This window comes from Triturus cristatus, chromosome 2_1 (genome assembly GCF_964204655.1).
Source record: "Triturus cristatus chromosome 2_1, aTriCri1.1, whole genome shotgun sequence".
Taxonomy (NCBI): domain Eukaryota; kingdom Metazoa; phylum Chordata; class Amphibia; order Caudata; family Salamandridae; genus Triturus; species Triturus cristatus.
The window spans coordinates 276,155,202-276,173,344 of NC_140581.1; the positions used below are offsets into that span (position 1 = coordinate 276,155,202).

The window sequence follows — 18,143 nt, forward strand, 5'->3', positions numbered from 1 at the left end:
TGACTATGGGTGAATGTTTGATTGGTTAAGCATTCCGTTCATCATCTGTTCTTTTTGCTAAGTTAGGTGATGGTCTATCAGCTGAAAGTTTACTCATGGTGGAGAAATCTAACAGAAGCATAAAAGTAAAAAGTAAAAATTATAAAGTACAATATCACTTATTACATCATATCATGAAAATCTGCAGGTCAGAAGCATCAAACATTTTAATTTAAGGTGCAATGACATGAAAGAAAAGTAATCCTGCCTGTAAACTATGGAGGGATAAGACTAATGATCATGAAATACTGGTGTTATAAAATAAAATTGTTACCTTTGGGGAGAAGTTAAAGGTTGTCCTTGAATGCTCTGAGGTGGTCTCAACCTTAATGGAGAGTTCGGAGGGTGATTAGGGTTAGTTGCAGGTGCTTGACTTGTTCCAGAAATAATATCATTCATCAGAGTAACTGCCTGTGCAACACGATGATTGTGGTGCTCAGACAGCAGTGTTCTGAAATGAGGAAAGTTATTAGATAAGTGCTTCAGTATGCAAAGCAAATTTACTATCTGATAACGCCTTGTTCAGTTACAATAAGGGACATTATTCAATTGGATCTTACAATAACAGGTTTCCTTCAGGATTCAACTATATATAGACACATTCTCAACAACAAAACTCTAAGCTATATAGTAATATTAGATCACTTAGCTCTGGTGCTCCCTCTAATAATAATGTATGGGAAAAGGTTGCTTGTGAATGTGAATGAAAAGATGTAAAAACTACAGATAGAGAGGACAACACCTATTATGTCCTCAACATTCAGGTAAAATATGTGGTGAATGTGTGGAATTGTAAGACTATCATGTACAATTAGTACAATAGGTCATTCATAGGTGTGTACCATTCTCCCACACTTCCGTTTCCCTGTACCAATCTTCAATTCATAAAGGGAGAACTCAAAGTAGAAACCCAATCAGAGCTTGGAAGCAGGATAGCTCTGCAAGTGCATTTTCGAGAGGTATCTGGATCTACGCAGGATTGCTTACTGAAAGCTGAGACATAGAAAAACACTATTCTCTTGAATAATATGTCCAAAGATTCAAGTGTGTGGAACTGAATAACACCGCTTTAGCTCCATGGTTCTAGTGGGTGCGCCACATATGAGACCCCTTTACTTAATTTTTACTTTTTGTAAAGAACAAGTTACTTACCTTCGGTAACGATTTTTCTGGTGGATACAGTATCTGCCTGTGGATTCCTCACCTTGTGAATATCCCCTGCGCCAGCATTCCACGGAACTTTTCTTCCCCAGCATTCCACGTCGACGTGGGCGACGTCACAATACATCGGCTCCGCACGCGACTCCGTACGACGTCATCGGAGCCATAAGAAGCCCACGTCGGCGTGGTGACGTCAGTTCCACCCATTTTTTCCGTGCCTTCGAGGCGAACAGGTGAACCAACGACAAACCCAAGTATACACAGTATATAGAAAACCAATACATATACATAGCATACAAAACAAGGGAATGCTAATCAAACAAGCATTACCTACAAATGTACAAGAGAAAATATAAGCATTTCAAACAAGACTAATTTCATGGTATACAAAAGGTGGACAACGGGGAGGCGGGTGGGTTGGTGAGGAATCCACAGGCAGATACTGTATCCACCAGAAAAATCGTTACCGAAGGTAAGTAACTTGTTCTTCTGATGGATACATCTGCCAGTGGATTCCTCACCTTGTGAATAGATTCCCACAGCAGTCCCCACTCCCGGAGGAGGGTGTCCACCTTTCTATACCAGAAAGTCCTGCAAGACAGAGCGCGCGAAGTGGCCCTCCCTCCTCATCTCAGAGTCCAAGCAATAATGCTTTGCGAAAGTATGGAGGGAGGCCCAAGTCGCGGCCTTACAAATATCTGCCACAGGAACACCCCGGGCCAGAGCAGATGTTGAAGACTTAGCTCTAGTAGAGTGAGCACGAATACCCTCAGGAGGAGTCTTACCAGCCAGGGCGTAGCAGATCTTGATGGTCAGTATTATCCATCTTGACAGCGTGCGCTTGTGCACCGCTTTACCTTTAGAACGACCAACGTAGCCAATAAAAAGCTGGTCATCAACACGAAAGTCCTTGGTCCTGTCCAAATAAAAACTCATAGCCCTCTTCGGGTCAAGGCGATGGAGTCTTTCTTCCTCTTTGGAAGGATGAGGGGGTGGATAAAAAACAGGGAGGGTAATAGACTGCCCCAAATGGAAAGGAGTAACAACTTTTGGCAGGAAAGCAGCCCTGGTCCTGAGAACCATCCTTTCAGCATGTAAGGTAAGAAAAGGAGGTTTGGAACTAAGAGCTTGAAGCTCACTTACCCTCCTTGCCGAGGTTATGGCTACAAGAAAAACCACCTTAAAGGACAACAGCCTCAAAGGACAATTATGAAGAGGCTCAAATGGGGACCCCATTAAAAAGGTTAAGACAAGATTAAGGTCCCACTGAGGCATTACAAATGGAGTAGGAGGAAACATGTTTGTAAGGCCCTTGATGAACCTCAGAACAACCGGAGATTTAAATAACGAAGGTTGATCTGGAAGGCACAGAAATGCCGATAAGGCCGAAAGGTAGCCCTTGACCGTGGCCACAGCACAGCCCTGCTGAGCCAAGGAAAGAGCAAACTGAAGCACATCAGAAAGATGAGCCTTTAAAGGGTCAATGGATCTCTCTCCACACCACTTTACAAACTTAGACCACCTGTAGGAGTATATGGACTTGGTGGAGTGTCGCCTGGCCGATAAAATAACGTCCACCACATCAGGTGGGAGAGAGAAGGAACTCAGGTTGCCCCGTTCAATCTCCAGGCATGAAGGTGTAAGCTCTGGAGGTGGGGGTGTAGAACCTGCCCCTCCGACTGCGAGAGGAGGTCTGCCCTCAGAGGGAGACGGAGCGGAGGGCACGAGGAGAGGTGGAGAAGATCTGTATACCACACCCTTCTTGGCCAGTCCGGGGCGACCAAAATGACTTGGGCCCGGTCTTGGCGAATTTTCCTCAGAACCCGAGGAATCAAGGGTATGGGAGGAAACGCGTAAAGGAGTCGTGAACCCCAACTCAACTGAAACGCGTCCCCCAACGCCCCCTGCATCGGAAACTGGAGACTGCAGAATGACGGGCAGTGCGCGTTCTCTCGGGTGGCAAACAGGTCCACCCGAGGAGTCCCCCACGTCCGAAAGACGTGACGAACCACCTCCGGATGGAGCCTCCACTCGTGGTCGGCGGAGAACTGCCGACTGAGACTGTCCGCACGCACATTCAGCACCCCGGCCAGATGATTTGCCATCAGACAAATCTGATGGTCCTGAGCCCAGGACCACAGCCGCAGGGCCTCTCTGCAGAGACAAAGAGACCCTACTCCTCCCTGTTTGTTTATATACCACATCGCGGTCGTGTTGTCCGTCAGAACTTGAACTGACCGACCGCGAAGGGAAGGGAGAAAGGCCTTGAGTGCCAAACGAATCGCCCGCAACTCCAGAAGGTTGATATGAAACAACCTTTCCTCTGGAGACCAAAGACCCTTGATCTCCAGATCCCCCAGATGAGCTCCCCACCCTAGGGTGGAGGCATCCGTTATCACTGTGGCCACCGATGGAGGTAGATGGAAAGGCTTTCCTTGGGACAGATTGCCCTCCACGCTCCACCAAGACAGATCCGCTGCAGCTTCTCCGGAGATCTTGATCGACTCCCCGAGATCCCCGTTGTGCTGATACCACTGCTTGCGGAGGCACCACTGGAGCGCCCTCATGTGCCAGCGTGCATGGTTGACCAACAGAATGCAGGAAGCGAACAGACCGAGCAGGCGAAGGACCTTCAGAACTGGAACAACCGCTCCACTGTGGAATAAAGGGACCATCTCCTGAATGTCGAGAATCCTTTGAGGAGGAGGGAATGCCCGACACACAGTAGTGTCCAGTACTGCCCCTATAAACAGGTTGCGTTGAGAGGGCACCAGGTGAGACTTGGGCACATTGATCGAAAAACCCAAGTCGAATAACAGCTGAGTTGTCACCTGCAGATGACGCTGCACCATCTCCGGGGACTCTGCCTTCAGAAGCCAGTCGTCCAGGTAGGGGAAAACCGGAATCCCCGACCTCCTGAGATGAGCAGCCACCACTGCCATCACCTTTGTGAAGACTCGAGGTGCAGTAGTAAGACCAAACGGGAGGACCGCAAACTGATAATGTTGCGACCCAACCGTAAAACGGAGATACTTCCTGTGCGACTTCAGGATTGGGACATGGAAGTACGCGTCCTGCAAGTCGAGCGACACCATCCAGTCTCCTTGCTGCAACGCTTGAAGAACCTGCGCAAGGGTCAGCATCTTGAACTTCTCCTGTTTCAGGTAAAAATTCAAGATTCTGAGGTCCAGAATCGGACGCAATCTGCCGTCCTTCTTGGGGATCAGGAAATACCGGGAGTAGCATCCCTGACCCCTTTCCTGCTCCGGAACCACCTCTATTGCGCCCTTCTGAAACAAGGCCAGAACTTCTTTCTGCAGGAGAAGCAGGTGGTCCTCCGAGCAATAACCTTGGCAAGGAGGGTAAGGGGGAGGAAACTCCCGAAAGGGAAGGGCGTACCCAGTCTCTACGAGGTTCAAAACCCAAAGGTCGGTTGTAACAGATTTCCAACCCCGTAGAAAGTAGGACACCCGACCCCCCACAGGTCTTACATGATCCGGGATGGGGGATCTAGGGCTGCTTCCCTGAAGCCTCATTTGGAGCAGAGGAGGAGGAGGAAGAAGAGGGGTTACGACCAGAACCTCTCCGACCCCTTTGCTTCCCTCTATAGGAGCGATAGAGGGGATTCTGCTGCTGTTGTTGCTGCTGTTGTTGTGGCTGTCGGAAGGAGCGAAAGGATGACCTTCCGAATCCCCTAACCTTACGGAAAGTTGAACCTCTCACAGGAACCTGCAGACCCAAGGACTTCGCCGTTAACCTACTGTCCTTAAAACGTTGAAGAGCAGAATCTGCCTTCTCCCCAAACAACTTTTGTCCATCAAAGGGCAGATCCACCAGCGTGGCCTGGACATCCGCAGAAAACCCTGAGGAACGGAGCCAAGCTTGTCTCCTTGCGGCAATGGACGACCCCATAATTCTCGCCACAGAGTCCGCCGTATCCAGCCCAGACTGGATCACCTGCCTGGCAGCTGCCTGAGCGTCCGCCACAACCTCCATGAAGGACGACTTATCCCCCTCAGGTAACTTAGGGGCCAGAGTCTTTATAGAGTCCATCAGGGCATGAACATAACGCCCCAGCAAGCACGTAGCATTTGATGACTTCAATGCCATACTTCCTGAGGAGAAAGACTTTTTGGCCGCCTGATCAACTTTCTTCGACTCCCTATCAGCAGGAGATTGGGGGAAAGCACCCGAAGCATGTTTAGAACATGAAGCCTGCACCACTAGGCTCTCCGGAGAAGGATGCGTGGATAAAAAATCCGGGTCTCCTGGCGCAACCCTGTATCTCCTTGCCACCTGCCTGCAAACTGCTGGAGCTGACAGAGGCTTCTTCCACACCTCCAATACTGGTTCCAAGAGAGCCTCATTGAAAGGTAGCAAAGGCTCAGAAGCCGACGTCGGGGAGTGCAACACCTCTGTGAGCAGATTGGACTTGTATTCCACAGAGGGCAGCTGCAGATCTAACAACTCCGCGGCCTTCTTGATCACAACATGGTAGGGCGCCAATTCCTGTGGTGGAGAAGACCTTGCAGAAGCATGCTCCCACTCCGGGGTGGTATCCAAACCACTTGCCACCTCTATACCTCCAAACTCGTCCGAAGAAGAGTCGACCTCACCTTCTTCCACCTCAGCACGAAATCTTTCCTCCTCCAAAACCCTTTGGGCTTCACGCCTCGATCGATTCCGGGGAGCCGGCGTCGTCGACGTCGTACGCGGCGTCGGTGGAGCCAAAGGCATCGGCGTCGGAGGCGCTACAGGTGGAGTCGGCGGCGCCGGATGCGGCGTCGAAGGAGTCGGCCTCGGCGTCAAAGAAGGCTCCGAAGATTGACCATCCATCCGAGGTCGAGCCGGATTCCCAACCGGCGCCGGAAACTGCCAAGAAGGCGCCATCGGCATAAAAGGCATAAAAGGAGCCTGAGCATATTGCTGCGGCACTCCCAGAGAAAACGCCATCGGACCCACGGGACCTGCTGGTGCTCCGGATGGGAAGGATGCTCTCTGAAAAATGCCATACATGGCATTCAGAAATCCCGAAGGATCCGTACCTGGAGCCGGGAACTGGGGATAAGGAACTGCCCCTGTATCCTCCTGTGGAGCCACCGGCGTCGGCTCCTCCGAATCCTCCACCGGAACCACGGAGTCATCAGGCACCGGGACAGACTCTTCCTGCTCCTGCTCCACATCAGATTCCACCCGACCAGGAGTCGAAGCCTTGGACGGCGCCGGAGACGGCATCGGGGAACGAGCCGGAGTCCGCTTCGGAGAGGGAGACTTCGAAGACTTATCCGGAGAAGGCGAAGGAGACAAGATCTTGCTCTGACGTCGACGAGGCGAAGCCGACCTCGACCTCTTAGACTTCGAGGACCGACGCCGAGAAGAATGCTTCCTCTTCTTATGGTGCTTCTTCGACTTCGACGACCTCGAAGTCGAAGACTCCCGCCTGGACTTCTCCTTTTTCCTCCCTCTCTTCTCCTCACCCATCTTCTTCATGAAGAGTTTGGTCTTCCTCTCCTTCAGTGCTTTAGGATTCATGCTCCTACAGCACCCGCACTCATCCACATCATGATCAGAAGAGAGACACCATAAACAATTCTGATGCGGATCCGTCATGGACATCAGGCCTCCGCACTCCCTACAGGGCTTAAAGCCCGACTTCCTCGTCGAAGACATTCCGATTTTAACAAGAATACACCACTAGATTACAAAGTATCTAGAGAGCACTGGGAAAAAACCGTTGCGCGTCGACGGCGCGGAAAAAAGGGAACTGACGTCACCACGCCGACGTGGGCTTCTTATGGCTCCGATGACGTCGTACGGAGTCGCGTGCGGAGCCGATGTATTGTGACGTCGCCCACGTCGACGTGGAATGCTGGGGAAGAAAAGTTCCGTGGAATGCTGGCGCAGGGGATATTCACAAGGTGAGGAATCCACTGGCAGATGTATCCATCAGAAATTAATTTTACTAAACATTGTCCACCATTTCTACACATATTTGCAGTTGTGTTGTCTGTTTGTAAGTAATATAAAAAATATATAAAATGTATAAAAGTATAAATGGTGGCACAGCCTGACAAAATGGTTGCCAGGGCATAGCTTTTCGAGCACTGTCCTGGCCCAAGGCAATCAGGAGAGCCATATGGAGGATCGCCACCGCTGTGGTGATCCTTGTGAAACCTTTATCTGCCAAAAGGGGTGACGATGAAGGTCTGCTCCCACGAGCTGAGATGGTGGCCATGTTGTGTCCTACCGACGTTTGCAGATGAGGGGGAGCGCTTCATGGACCCAGTGACTGTGATACAATTTGGGGAAGAGCGACTGGTGATTGGGCCCAGACCTGCTGTGAAGTCTTGGGGAGCACCGGCTCCCTCCAGAGGTGAGTCTTATGGGAATTGTGGCACCTCGGGTGAGTGCGATTGCACAATTCCCAGGTTGGGGGACTCAGCTGCTTCGCACTGTGGAGGTGTCGACAAATCCTAGAGTGCCTTTTGAAGGAGGCTGAAAAAGGTGGTGCCCTAGAAGACCGGGCTGCGGGCCTATAGCCTGTGTGTTCGGGGGTACCCAGGAGCTGGTGATCGAGCTGGGGACCGCAGCTGTGTTTTGAACAAGTACTACCTTCTTCTGGAGGCCGGACCTGGTGTTGTACGGGGCTGTGGTGCAACACCTCAGGCGAGCATGGTCTCCAGGTCGGAAGATGCAGCTGACTCCCACCGGGAAGGTAAGGGAGTGCTGTGCTGAAGAGGAGGACAAAGCCCTGCTAGAGCAGCTTGAGGACAACGGCTTGTGTGTCCGGGGAGACGACGTGGACCGGGTTTCTGTGACGTAAGCCCTCCTATTTTTACAGACGGAGGAGACTCTGGTGCCTTAACTCTGGAGCTGGAACTGCGGCCCCTGTGTGGAATCAGACCTTGCCTTGCGACAACAGGTAACTCTGAAGTGGCCTGTAGACCTCGGCCCTAAACCTTAAAGGCTTTCCGGGGCATAAATTCCAGTGGCAGTTGACCACTGTCTGTTGATGAGTGCAAAGGGGGCCCCATTGTTTCACGCTGACCGTTGCTTTCTGGCCTCCCCTGAGTGTGACCCTCCCCACCCCTAAGGAGGAGAGATGTTTCTAGCACTGAGCGCCACTTAGGCAGCGTTGCCAGATTAGGTGGCCAGCCACCAGGGGTGCCACTAGACCAGAATTTTTGGGAGGGGGTGGGGGGGCGAAGACTCCTAGCCAGGGCTGGCCCTAGCACTGGTTGCGCACAGTGCAACAGTATTTTTGGGCGCCCCTCCCCCATTTCCAACTTCTCCATGAATTCCCTCACTACCACTCACCAACAATGCCCCTTATCTCTCTATAGCCCCTTTCTGACAAACAGTTTTATACGGCTACCGGTAGTTTACTCACACTCAGTTCTGTGATCTGCATGGTACACGTACTAAGTAGCAGGCACATTAACCCTCTGCACCGTGTGGGTGACAGGAGTGCCCATGTGAGTGCACGGTGAGCGATGCAACAGTGTGAGAGTAGAGTGAGAGGAATCACTGCAGGGTGAGTGAGGAGACCATATGAATTTAGGTGCGGATATAAGTGCAATCAATCAATCAATCAAGAAATTTATAGAGCGCGCTACTCACCCGAGCGGGTCTCAAGGCGGGGGCTGCGGGGGCTGCTACTGCTCGAAAAGCCAGGTCTTGAGGTGGTTCCTGAAGGAGAGGTGGTCCTGGGTCAGTCGTAGGTGGGTGGGGAGGGAGTTCCGCGTCTTGGCAGCCAGGTAGGAGAAGGATCTTGGCTCTGCGAATTCATGGGACGGTGGCGAGGGCGAGGCTGGCGGAGCGGAGCTGGCGGGCTGGTGAGTAGAATGTGAGGCGGTTGTTGAGGTATTCGGGGCCCATGTCGTGGAGAGTTTGTGTGCGTGGGTGAGGAGCCTGAACGTGATCCTCTTGCTGACGGGGAGCCAGTGCAGGTCTCTCAGGTGGGTGGAGATGTGGGTGTGGCGAGGGATGGCCAGGATGAGTCGTGCAGATGCGTTCTGTATGCGCTGGAGTCTTTTCTGTAGCTTGGCTGTGGTTCCAGCGTAGAGAGCGTTCCCGTAGTCCAGCCGGCTGGTGACGAGGGCCTGGGTGACCGTCTTTCTGGTTTCGGTGGGGATCCACCGGAAGATCTTTCGGAGCATGCGAAGCGCGTTGAAGCATGAAGATGAGATGGCGTTGACTTGCTTGGTCATTGTGAGGGAGGAGTCAAGGATGAAGCCTAGGTTGTGTGCGTGGTCCGTGGGCTTGGGGGCGGTGCCCAGAGCAGGGGGCCACCAGGAGTCGTCCCAGGCGGAGGGGGCTGGTCCGAGGATGAGGACCTCCGTCTTGTCTGAGTTCAGTTTCAGACGGCTGAGCTTCATCCATTCCGCAACGTCTTTCATTCCTTCCTGGAGGCTGGTTTTGGCGGTGGCGGGGTCTTTGGTGAGGGAGAGGATCAGCTGGGTGGTGTCAGCGTAGGAGATGATGTTGAGGTTGTGGTTGCGAGCGATGGCTGCGAGGGGGCTCATGTAGACATTGAACAGGGTAGGGCTGAGCGATGAGCCTTGGGGTACGCCGCAGATGATCTTGGTGGCCGCGGCGCGGATGGGCGGGAGACGGACTCTCTGGGTTCTGTCGGAGAGGAAGGAGGTGATCCATTCCAGGGCCTTTCCTTGGATCCCGGAGTGGTGGTGGGTGGTTGTTAGGGTGCTGTGGCAGACTGTATCAAATGCGGCCGATAGGTCGAGGAGGATGAAGGCGGCAGTTTCCCCGTTGTCAAGCAGGGTCCTGATGTTGTCGGTGGCTGAGATGAGAGCGGTCTCGGTGCTGTGGTTCGCTCGGAAACCGGACTGCGATGGGTCGAGGGAGTTGTTCGTTTCGAGGAAGGCAGTCAGTTGCTTGTTGACGGTCTTCTCGATGACTTTTGCGGGGAATGGGAGGACCGAGATGGGGCGGACGTTCTTGAGGTCTGTGGGGTCCGCGGTGGGTTTCTTCAGGAGGGCGCTGATCTCCGCGTGCTTCCAGCTCTCCGGGAAGGTGGTGTCTTCAGTGCTGACGGGGGTCCAGGCACGGAGGGTGGTGGTGGGGGCGTTGGTGGGATACATGGACTGGGTGCCAAAGCTCTTGTGTATATCGACGATCTTGCGGTGGAAGAACGGTGCGAGTGAGTTGCAGAGGTGTTGCGAAGGCGTGATGTCGTTGCTGCTGGCGCTGGGGATGGAGAGCTATTTAACGATGCTGAAGAGTTCCTTGCTGTTGTGGGTGTTGTTGTCGAGTTGTTCTCTGAATGAAGTTCTTTTGGTGGTGCGGATCAGCTGGTGGTGTTTTCGGGTGGCGTTCTTGAGGGCAGTCAGGTTATCAGTCGTCTGTTCGTGGCGCCAGGCTTTCTCGAGGGTACGGCAGGATTTCTTTGAGGTCGTCGGTGAACCATGAGGCTTTCCTGCTGCCAGGTTTGCAGAGTGGGACAAATGAATGTATGGTTAGTGATGGGCTTGTTTGAGTGAGATTGCAGAGTGAGCAGTGAGGAGGACAGGTGAGTAAAGTGTCACATGGGTGCAGGGTGAGTAGTGTGGTCATGGGACTGCATGGTGAGATACAGGGTCAACAGCGCAAGTGCACTGTGAGTGCAGAGTGATCACTGTGAGTGAAGAGTCAGCAGTGTGCTCATGTGACCACAGGGTAAGTGGAGGAAGTACCGTGTGAGTTCATGGTGAGTGACATAAGGGTGGTGTGGTCACTGGGAGTGCAGGGTGAATGGTATGAGTGCATGGTGATCAGTGTGAGTGCATTGTGATTGCTGTGAATGCAGGGTGACTGGTGTGAATGCAGGGTGACTGGTGTGATGCAGGGTGACTGGTGTGATGCAGGGTGACTGGTGTGAATGCAGGATGAATGGTGTGAGTGCATGGTGATCAGTGTGAGTGCATTGTGATCGCTGTGAGTGAAGTTTGAGAATGAGGAGTGAGGAGTGAGTCGTCTTAATACAGGGTCCATTCCCAGACACTTGAAGTAACTCAGCATGTTATTGAGGGATGGTGTAGGGTTTCAGTCACAAGTTAAACTATTGCTATTATGGCATTATTCAGGGTCAGGGCCGGGCTGGCCTTGTCAACACTTGGCGTTTTCTTGGTGGAGGCCGGTTTTGGACCAGTGCTGACCAGTTTTGCAGCAGTGCTGCACTATTGGCCCCCTGTACCAAAAGCTGCTGCAGTTTTTTCCACGTGCACCCCCCACACCCTCATCCCCCCACATCCCAGCGACTGGTCCGACTCAATTGCCAAGGCCAGTTTGCGTTCCCAGTCCGGTCCTGTTCAGGGTTCAAGGGTGGAGGAAATAAATATTGTGCTCATCCTGCAACAAACTTCCAATCTTTCGATAAGGGTTGCCAGCTCATTATATTGATGTCCCAAGCTGTACAAAAATAAGCAGTCACCTAAAGAACAAGTTACTTACCTTCGATAACGATATATCTGTAAGAAAATTAGTTAGTTATAGATTCCTAACCTTCGAATTACCCCCAGGCGTCGGACTGGATCCTGAAAGTTTTTCGTCAGCAGTACCTCTGCGCGTCGGAAGGTGGTGTCGGTCGGCTCCGCGTTCGTCGTTGGTGTTGCGTCGCCGGGATGACATCGCAGCAGATATTTGGACGCCGCCCTCACACGCTGTCGTCAGTTCTATACACGACTTTCCGCACCATAAATGCAGAGCCAAGCAAGACACTGACCACTGGTGCACAAAACTAGGGCCCTTTAAGGATAACCTTAACCCTAGAGAACAGTTAGCAGAACGGGGAGGATAGGTGGGGAGGTAAGGAATCTATAACTAACTAATGTTTCTTACAGATATAGTGTTACCGAAGGTAAGTAACTTGTTCATCTGAAAGAAAGACATTAGTTATAGATTCCTTACCTTAGAATAGATACCCCAGCAATACCAACCCCGGAGGTGGGTCTGCGAACCAAGATCACACCAGAAAGTCCTGGAGAACAGAACGGCCAAAGAAGCCATCTCTCCGGACTTCACTGTCAAGACAGTAGTGCTTCATAGAAGTGTGCAACGAAGCCCATATAGCTGCCTGACGGATGTCATGCAGAGGAATGCCCCGTCCCAGAGCAGTGGTTGTCGCCGCCGCCCTGGTGGAATGGGCACGCAGCCCCACTGGAGGCTTCTTCTTTGCCAAAGAATAGCAGACTTTGATACTCAACACGGCCCACCGGGAGATCGTTCGTTTGTGTACGGCCCAACCTTTCTTGGTGCCCACGTACCCAACAAGGAGCTGGTCATCCACCCCGGAACGGTTTGGTGCGATGCAAATAAAAGGAAAGCGCACGTTTTGAGTCCAGACGGTGGAGCCTCTCTTCTTCCTTCGAAGGATGCGGAGGCGGAAAGAAGGTGGACAAGGTGATGGTCTGCCCGATGTGGAAGGCAGTTACTACCTTGGGTAGGAAGGATGGACGAGTCCTGAGGACAACTTTGTCCGGAGGCTCAGAGAGGAAAGGAGGCTTAGAAGAAAGCGCCTGGAGCTCACTCACCCATCTGGCTGAGGCGATGGCCACCAGGAAAGCAGTTTTGAGAGTTAGGAGTCTCAGAGGACAGTTATGAGGCGGCTCAAAGGGAGCGCACATTAAATAAGTTAAAACTAGGTCTAACTCCAATTGAGGCATAATGAAAGGAATAGGAGGAAAGAGATGAGTTATGCCTTTCAAGGAATGATTTACCAACGGGGCCTTGAAAAGGGAAGGCTGATCTGGGAGCCGAAGGAAGGCAGAGATGGCTGAGAGATGGTCCTTGATAGTGCCCACAGCAGAGCCCTGCTGGGCCAAAAAAAGAAGGTACAAAAGAACCTCAGAAAGAGGGGCTGAGAGGGGATCCACAGCCTTTGCTGTGCACCATGCCACAAATTTGTTCCACCGGCAGGCATACACCGTCTTAGTGGAGGGATGCCTGGCCGCCAAAATTACATCGCAGACTTTGGGAGGCAGGTCGAATGACGTCAACTGCCGCCGCTCAATCTCCACACAAGGAGGTGGAGGCTGGAAAGGTTCGGGTGGAGGACCATCCCCTGTTGCTGCAACAGAAGATCCTCCCGAAGAGGCAGACGGGTTGGAGGATCGATGGCCATGTTGAGCAGCTCGGGACACCAAACTCTCCGTGACCAATCCGGAGCGACAAGAATGACTTGGGAACGGTCGCGCCTGATTATCTTCAGCACTCTGAGCAGAAGTGGTATAGGCAGAAAGGCGTACCACAGACCGCAACTCCACTCGCGACGAAAAGCGTCACCTAGCGAGTGCCGCCTTGGAAATTCCAACATGCGGAATTGTTAACATTGCACGTTCTCTTCGGTGGCGAATAGATCTAACCAAGGTTCTCCCCACTGTTGAAAGAGACCTTGCACCACTTCCAAAGAAAGACGCCATTCGTGATCCATCATGCACCTGCGGTTGAGTTTGTCAACTCTGGCGTTCAGTGAACCTGCCATGTGTTAAACCACCAGGGATATGCCCTGATGTTCCAGCCATGTCCAGAGGCGGAGAGCCTCCTGACATAGGGTCCATGACCCCACCCCGCCCTGTTTGTTGCAGTACCACATGGCGGTGCTGTTGTCTGTGAACACCTGCATGACTCTTACCCAGACAGAGGGAAGGAATGCTTTGAGTGCAAGACGAATTGCCCGAAGCTCCAGAAGGTTGATGTGGAGCTCGGACTCCGCCGGAGACCAGAGGCCTCTGATCTCCGCCTCTCCCATGTGGCCACCCCATCCCAGAAGGGACGCGTCTGTCACCACTGTGTGGTCTGGTTGGGGAAGGGAGAGGGATCTGCCGTTGAACCAATCCTGGTTCGTGAGCCACCACTGCAATTGTCGTGCAGGGCCCTCCGAGATCTGAACGCAATTGGACAGATTCCCCTGATGCTGCGCCCACTGGAACTTCAGGTCCCACTACAGTGCCCGCATATGCAAATTGGTCTTTATCTTGTTGTTTTTTTTAAATTGTTTTATTTAAACCTTTTACAGTATTACATGAACTCTTAACAGTCTCAGAGTCAGTCTCACTGAAACCCAGGATAGAGGCTGAAATATCGGAATCATAGCCTGAATATCCTGGACTCACTGCTCGGGATGATAAGCCCAAAACTGCACTGTGTCCAGAACTGCTCCGATGAAAGAAAGTGTAAACTGAAAGTGCTTGTGGCCTACCTTAAACCGTTGGAAATGCCTGTGGCCCGGCAGAATGGGGAAGTGAAAATACGCAACCTGCAGGTCCAACGCTCCCATCCAGTCTCCTTGGTCTAGGGCAGACAAGATGTGAGAAGCTGGCTTGGTATATGATGCACACTTATGTAAGTGGGCACTCTGCACCATTCCAGACAACCCTTATGGTGATTTGAGTGGTCTTAGACAACCTTAAAAAGCTCTCTAAGTGGTAGCTGTGGAGAGCAGCCTTCAGGCTTACTCCAGGAGTGTAAAGCATCTTGTTTTACCAGAACATATTCTTATTGATATAGATTAAGTGAAATAGAAGCACTCAGTGTATTTATAAAAATATGTATTTATTATATACAGTGCACACACTACTTTTCAACAGAAAAAGGTGTAAGTAGCGCTTAATATACAGTGGTCACCAGGGGGGGACCAAGCCATATACTAAATTAGTGGAATGCGAACTATGACTCGAATCAAGACTGTGCCCAGAAGACGTAGAATTGTCGGGGACCCAAGGAACCACCCGAGGTAAGTAACTGGGAGCCGCACAGAGATTGTGTGCTAAGCAGGAACACGACCGTGTGATCAATACAAGTCAATGGGTAAGTCGCGGTTGCAATTTTAAAGAAGAAGGACCCTTCCCAGCGGAACCTGAAGAAACCCCTTGGAAGACAGAAGGTTGGAGGGCCACCCCACCTGTTGATACCTTAGGAACCAGGATATCTGCCCCAGGGAAGCCGGGTGCATAGGTGTGAAGTGGCATCAGAAACCGCCATCGATTCCAATGGAGGACTTCAGGAAGATGCTGCTGTTGGAGAAGGTAAAAGTGTCCACTGGAACCGGAAGGTGGATTCAAGCTGTGAAGAACCTGCAAGCAGAGTGGACAGAGTCTAGGCCACTCAGGGGTGACCATGAGGCACGGAAGACAAATGCCCACCGATGTTGGGTGCTGCAGGTGAGCTGACCCTGACCTCAGAACTGCAGCTGTGTGGACCAGACGACGCTGTGGAGCCATACACGAGCTGTCCCAAGTTGGATGACGAGAGTTGAGTGGTTGGTGTTCGGCGTGAGCACCAACAAGTCTTGGAACTGCAACCAACGTGGAAGTGGAGAAAGGTGCAATGTGAGGACCAGCAAGGTCCATGAGACTCACCACAAGCAGGGGAGTCAGGGCAGGCCCTGAGAAATCTGGGGAGCCCAAAGAATACAAAGATGACCCTCAAGAGGACCGATAGGCCAGAGACACTGGAGTAGCAAGAGGACCTCGAGCAGCTCACCAAAGATGCAAGCCCACGATGCAAGAGATGCGGTGAGAATGAAGATCTTGGTCACTGGAAATGCTTGAGGTGGGGGCTACTTGGAGCCCGAGGATCTTGATGGAAAGAAGCCAACAAGCCTTTGCAACTGCAAGTCGACGCACTGCACAGGGGCTTGGTTCCCGCGGCTCCAACAAGAGATACTGGCCTCAAACTTAGTGAGGGGACAGGGAAGGCCTCAAGGGATGTGAAGAATCACCACCTGTGTTGCTGAACCTTTCTGAGTCCGTGGGAGCTCAGGTTCAGCAGACCGGTCAGCTTAGTTGCGGGGCCTGCAGATACAAGTAAGTGACTCCTTAGTTTCAAGGGAGATTCCTTTGGATGCCCACAGGCCTTGGAAGGTTCCTGTATGGGGCACAGGGACGGACGCTGCAGCTGACGAGCAGGGAGACGAGATCAGGAGCAGCAGGAGTCATCCTAGTTGCCGCCTTGATGCACAGAGCGAAGTCCAGAGTGCCCAGATGGTCGAAGAAGAAGTGGTGTCGGAAATAAATCTTGTCCCACGACGAATCTAGGGACCCACCCACAGGTAAGCTCTTAAATACCCTAAGGAAAGGGTTGGGACGATTCAGGGGTCCCTCCCAAAGGAGGGGCTGGACAAGGGGGAGGATACTCTGCTGTCCTTTGTCCAGTTTTGCACCAGAGCGGGAGCCAACGGCTCCCTGAACAGGTTTGAACTGGACTATGCATGGAGGGCATCAAATGTGCCCTGCAAGCAGACTATGTGGGGCTGGCAAGCGCTCCCACCCTGCCCCAATAAACTAAATCCTGTTTGGGAGGTGGTCACACCTCCCTGAGACACGATAATTATTGTTCTGCCTTCCTCTGCTCGAGGTTGGTTCAGCCGCAGGAGGGCAGAAACGGGTTTCTGGCTGGCAGCAGCCCTGGCTTGCTTTCCGGGTCTGGAAGACTGGTATCGGGAGTCCTGAGGGCCTAACTGAGGGCTTTTCCAGTGCTTAGAATCATACCTCCAACATGGTGTGGGGGTATGATTCAACATGTTTGATACCAAACATGACAGGATTCGTTGCAGCCAGTTTCGAGATAGTCACCGTGTAATGACAGTGCCCCTCTATATGTCACTTGGCTGCATCAATTACAACCTTGGAGAATGGACCCCATAGGTGTGTCCTGCTCATGCAGAGGCACCCTCACACATAGAACCAAGCACCTTGACTTCAGGATTGCACAGGTGTGCTGTATGAGTAACTTTAGGTTTTAGTGCAGTGCCCTTAGATATAGGGAAACCTATATCTTACGTAAGTGGTGCTAGCACCAGTTTACACAGGCTGCAATAGCAAGCCTTTAGTTAAAAATTGAGTAGGCTCCCATGGGTGGCATAATACATGCTTCAACCCATGCGGGAGCCCTTACCTATCTATGCCATGGGTACCTTAGTACCATATAGTAGGGACTGATAAGTCCAATCTTGGATGTACCTAAGTACTTACCAAACTAATTTAGGGGACAAAGCACAGAGACTGAAGTCCTGTGCTAGTCAGACTAGTCACAAACAGCATTAAATCAAGCAAAAAACTGAGGGTAACCATGAAAGCAGTACCCCCTCCCTCCACCCAAAAAATAAGGAGATGAGACTAACTTTGCCTAGTTGAGGTTTCATTTTCTAAGTGGAAATATCTGGAGAGTCCATCTGCATCGGGAAGGTTACCCCTAGGTCTATGTTCCACTGAATAGTCCATCCCCTGTAGGGAAATGGGCCACCTCAAAAGTTTGGAGTTTTCACCCTTGATCTGTTTAAGCCATAAGAGGGGCTTATGGTCTGTCTGAACAATGAAGTGAGTGCCAAACAAGGATGGCCTCAGCTTCTTCAGGGCCTAGACCACAGCAAAGGCCTCTTTCTCAATGGCTGACCAACGTTTCTCCCTGGGGTTAAACTGTCTGCTGATAAAAGCTACCGTTTGATCCTGGCCCTCTACATTAAGTTGTGATAACACAGCCCCTACCCCTAACTCAGATGCATCTCTCCAGGCAATGAAGGTTTTAGAGTAGTCAGGACTTCGAAAAATGGAAGCAGTGCACATGGCCTGCTTGCGGTCATCAAATGCCTTTTGACAGCTTACTGTCCACTGAGCTTTCTTGGGCATTTTCTTGGATGTCAGATCATTCAGGGGAGTCACAATGGAACCATATCACTTTTCAAATCTTCTGTAATACCCAGTCCGGCCCAAGAAAGCTCTGTCCTGAGTCTGGGTAGTGGGAGCAATCCATTCCATTATGGTCTGAAATTTTTTATGTACTGGTTGAACCCAGCCTCCACCTACCAGGTGGCCCAAGTTCACAACCTTGCTCTGCCCTATCTGACACTTAGTGACCTTGATATGGAGATCTGCTTTTTGCAGAGCCTCCAGAACATTCTTGAGGTGGACCAGGTGATCCTCCCAGGTGGAGCTAAACACAGCTATATC

The 18,143-nt window shown here is 51.7% G+C and overlaps 1 protein-coding gene across 3 annotated transcripts in view; it reads right to left on the reverse strand.

Annotated features, from left to right (window-relative positions):
* The window catches only part of CPLANE1 (ciliogenesis and planar polarity effector complex subunit 1), a 2,680,747-nt gene that overhangs the window by 391,113 nt on the left and 2,271,491 nt on the right, over positions 1–18,143 (reverse strand). For all 3 annotated transcript variants that reach the window (XM_085631095.1, XM_085631092.1, XM_085631094.1), the window contains exon 48: positions 314–490. In XM_085631095.1, the coding sequence (XP_085487221.1) occupies positions 314–490 (177 nt within the window). The remainder of the gene's footprint in view (positions 1–313; positions 491–18,143) is intronic.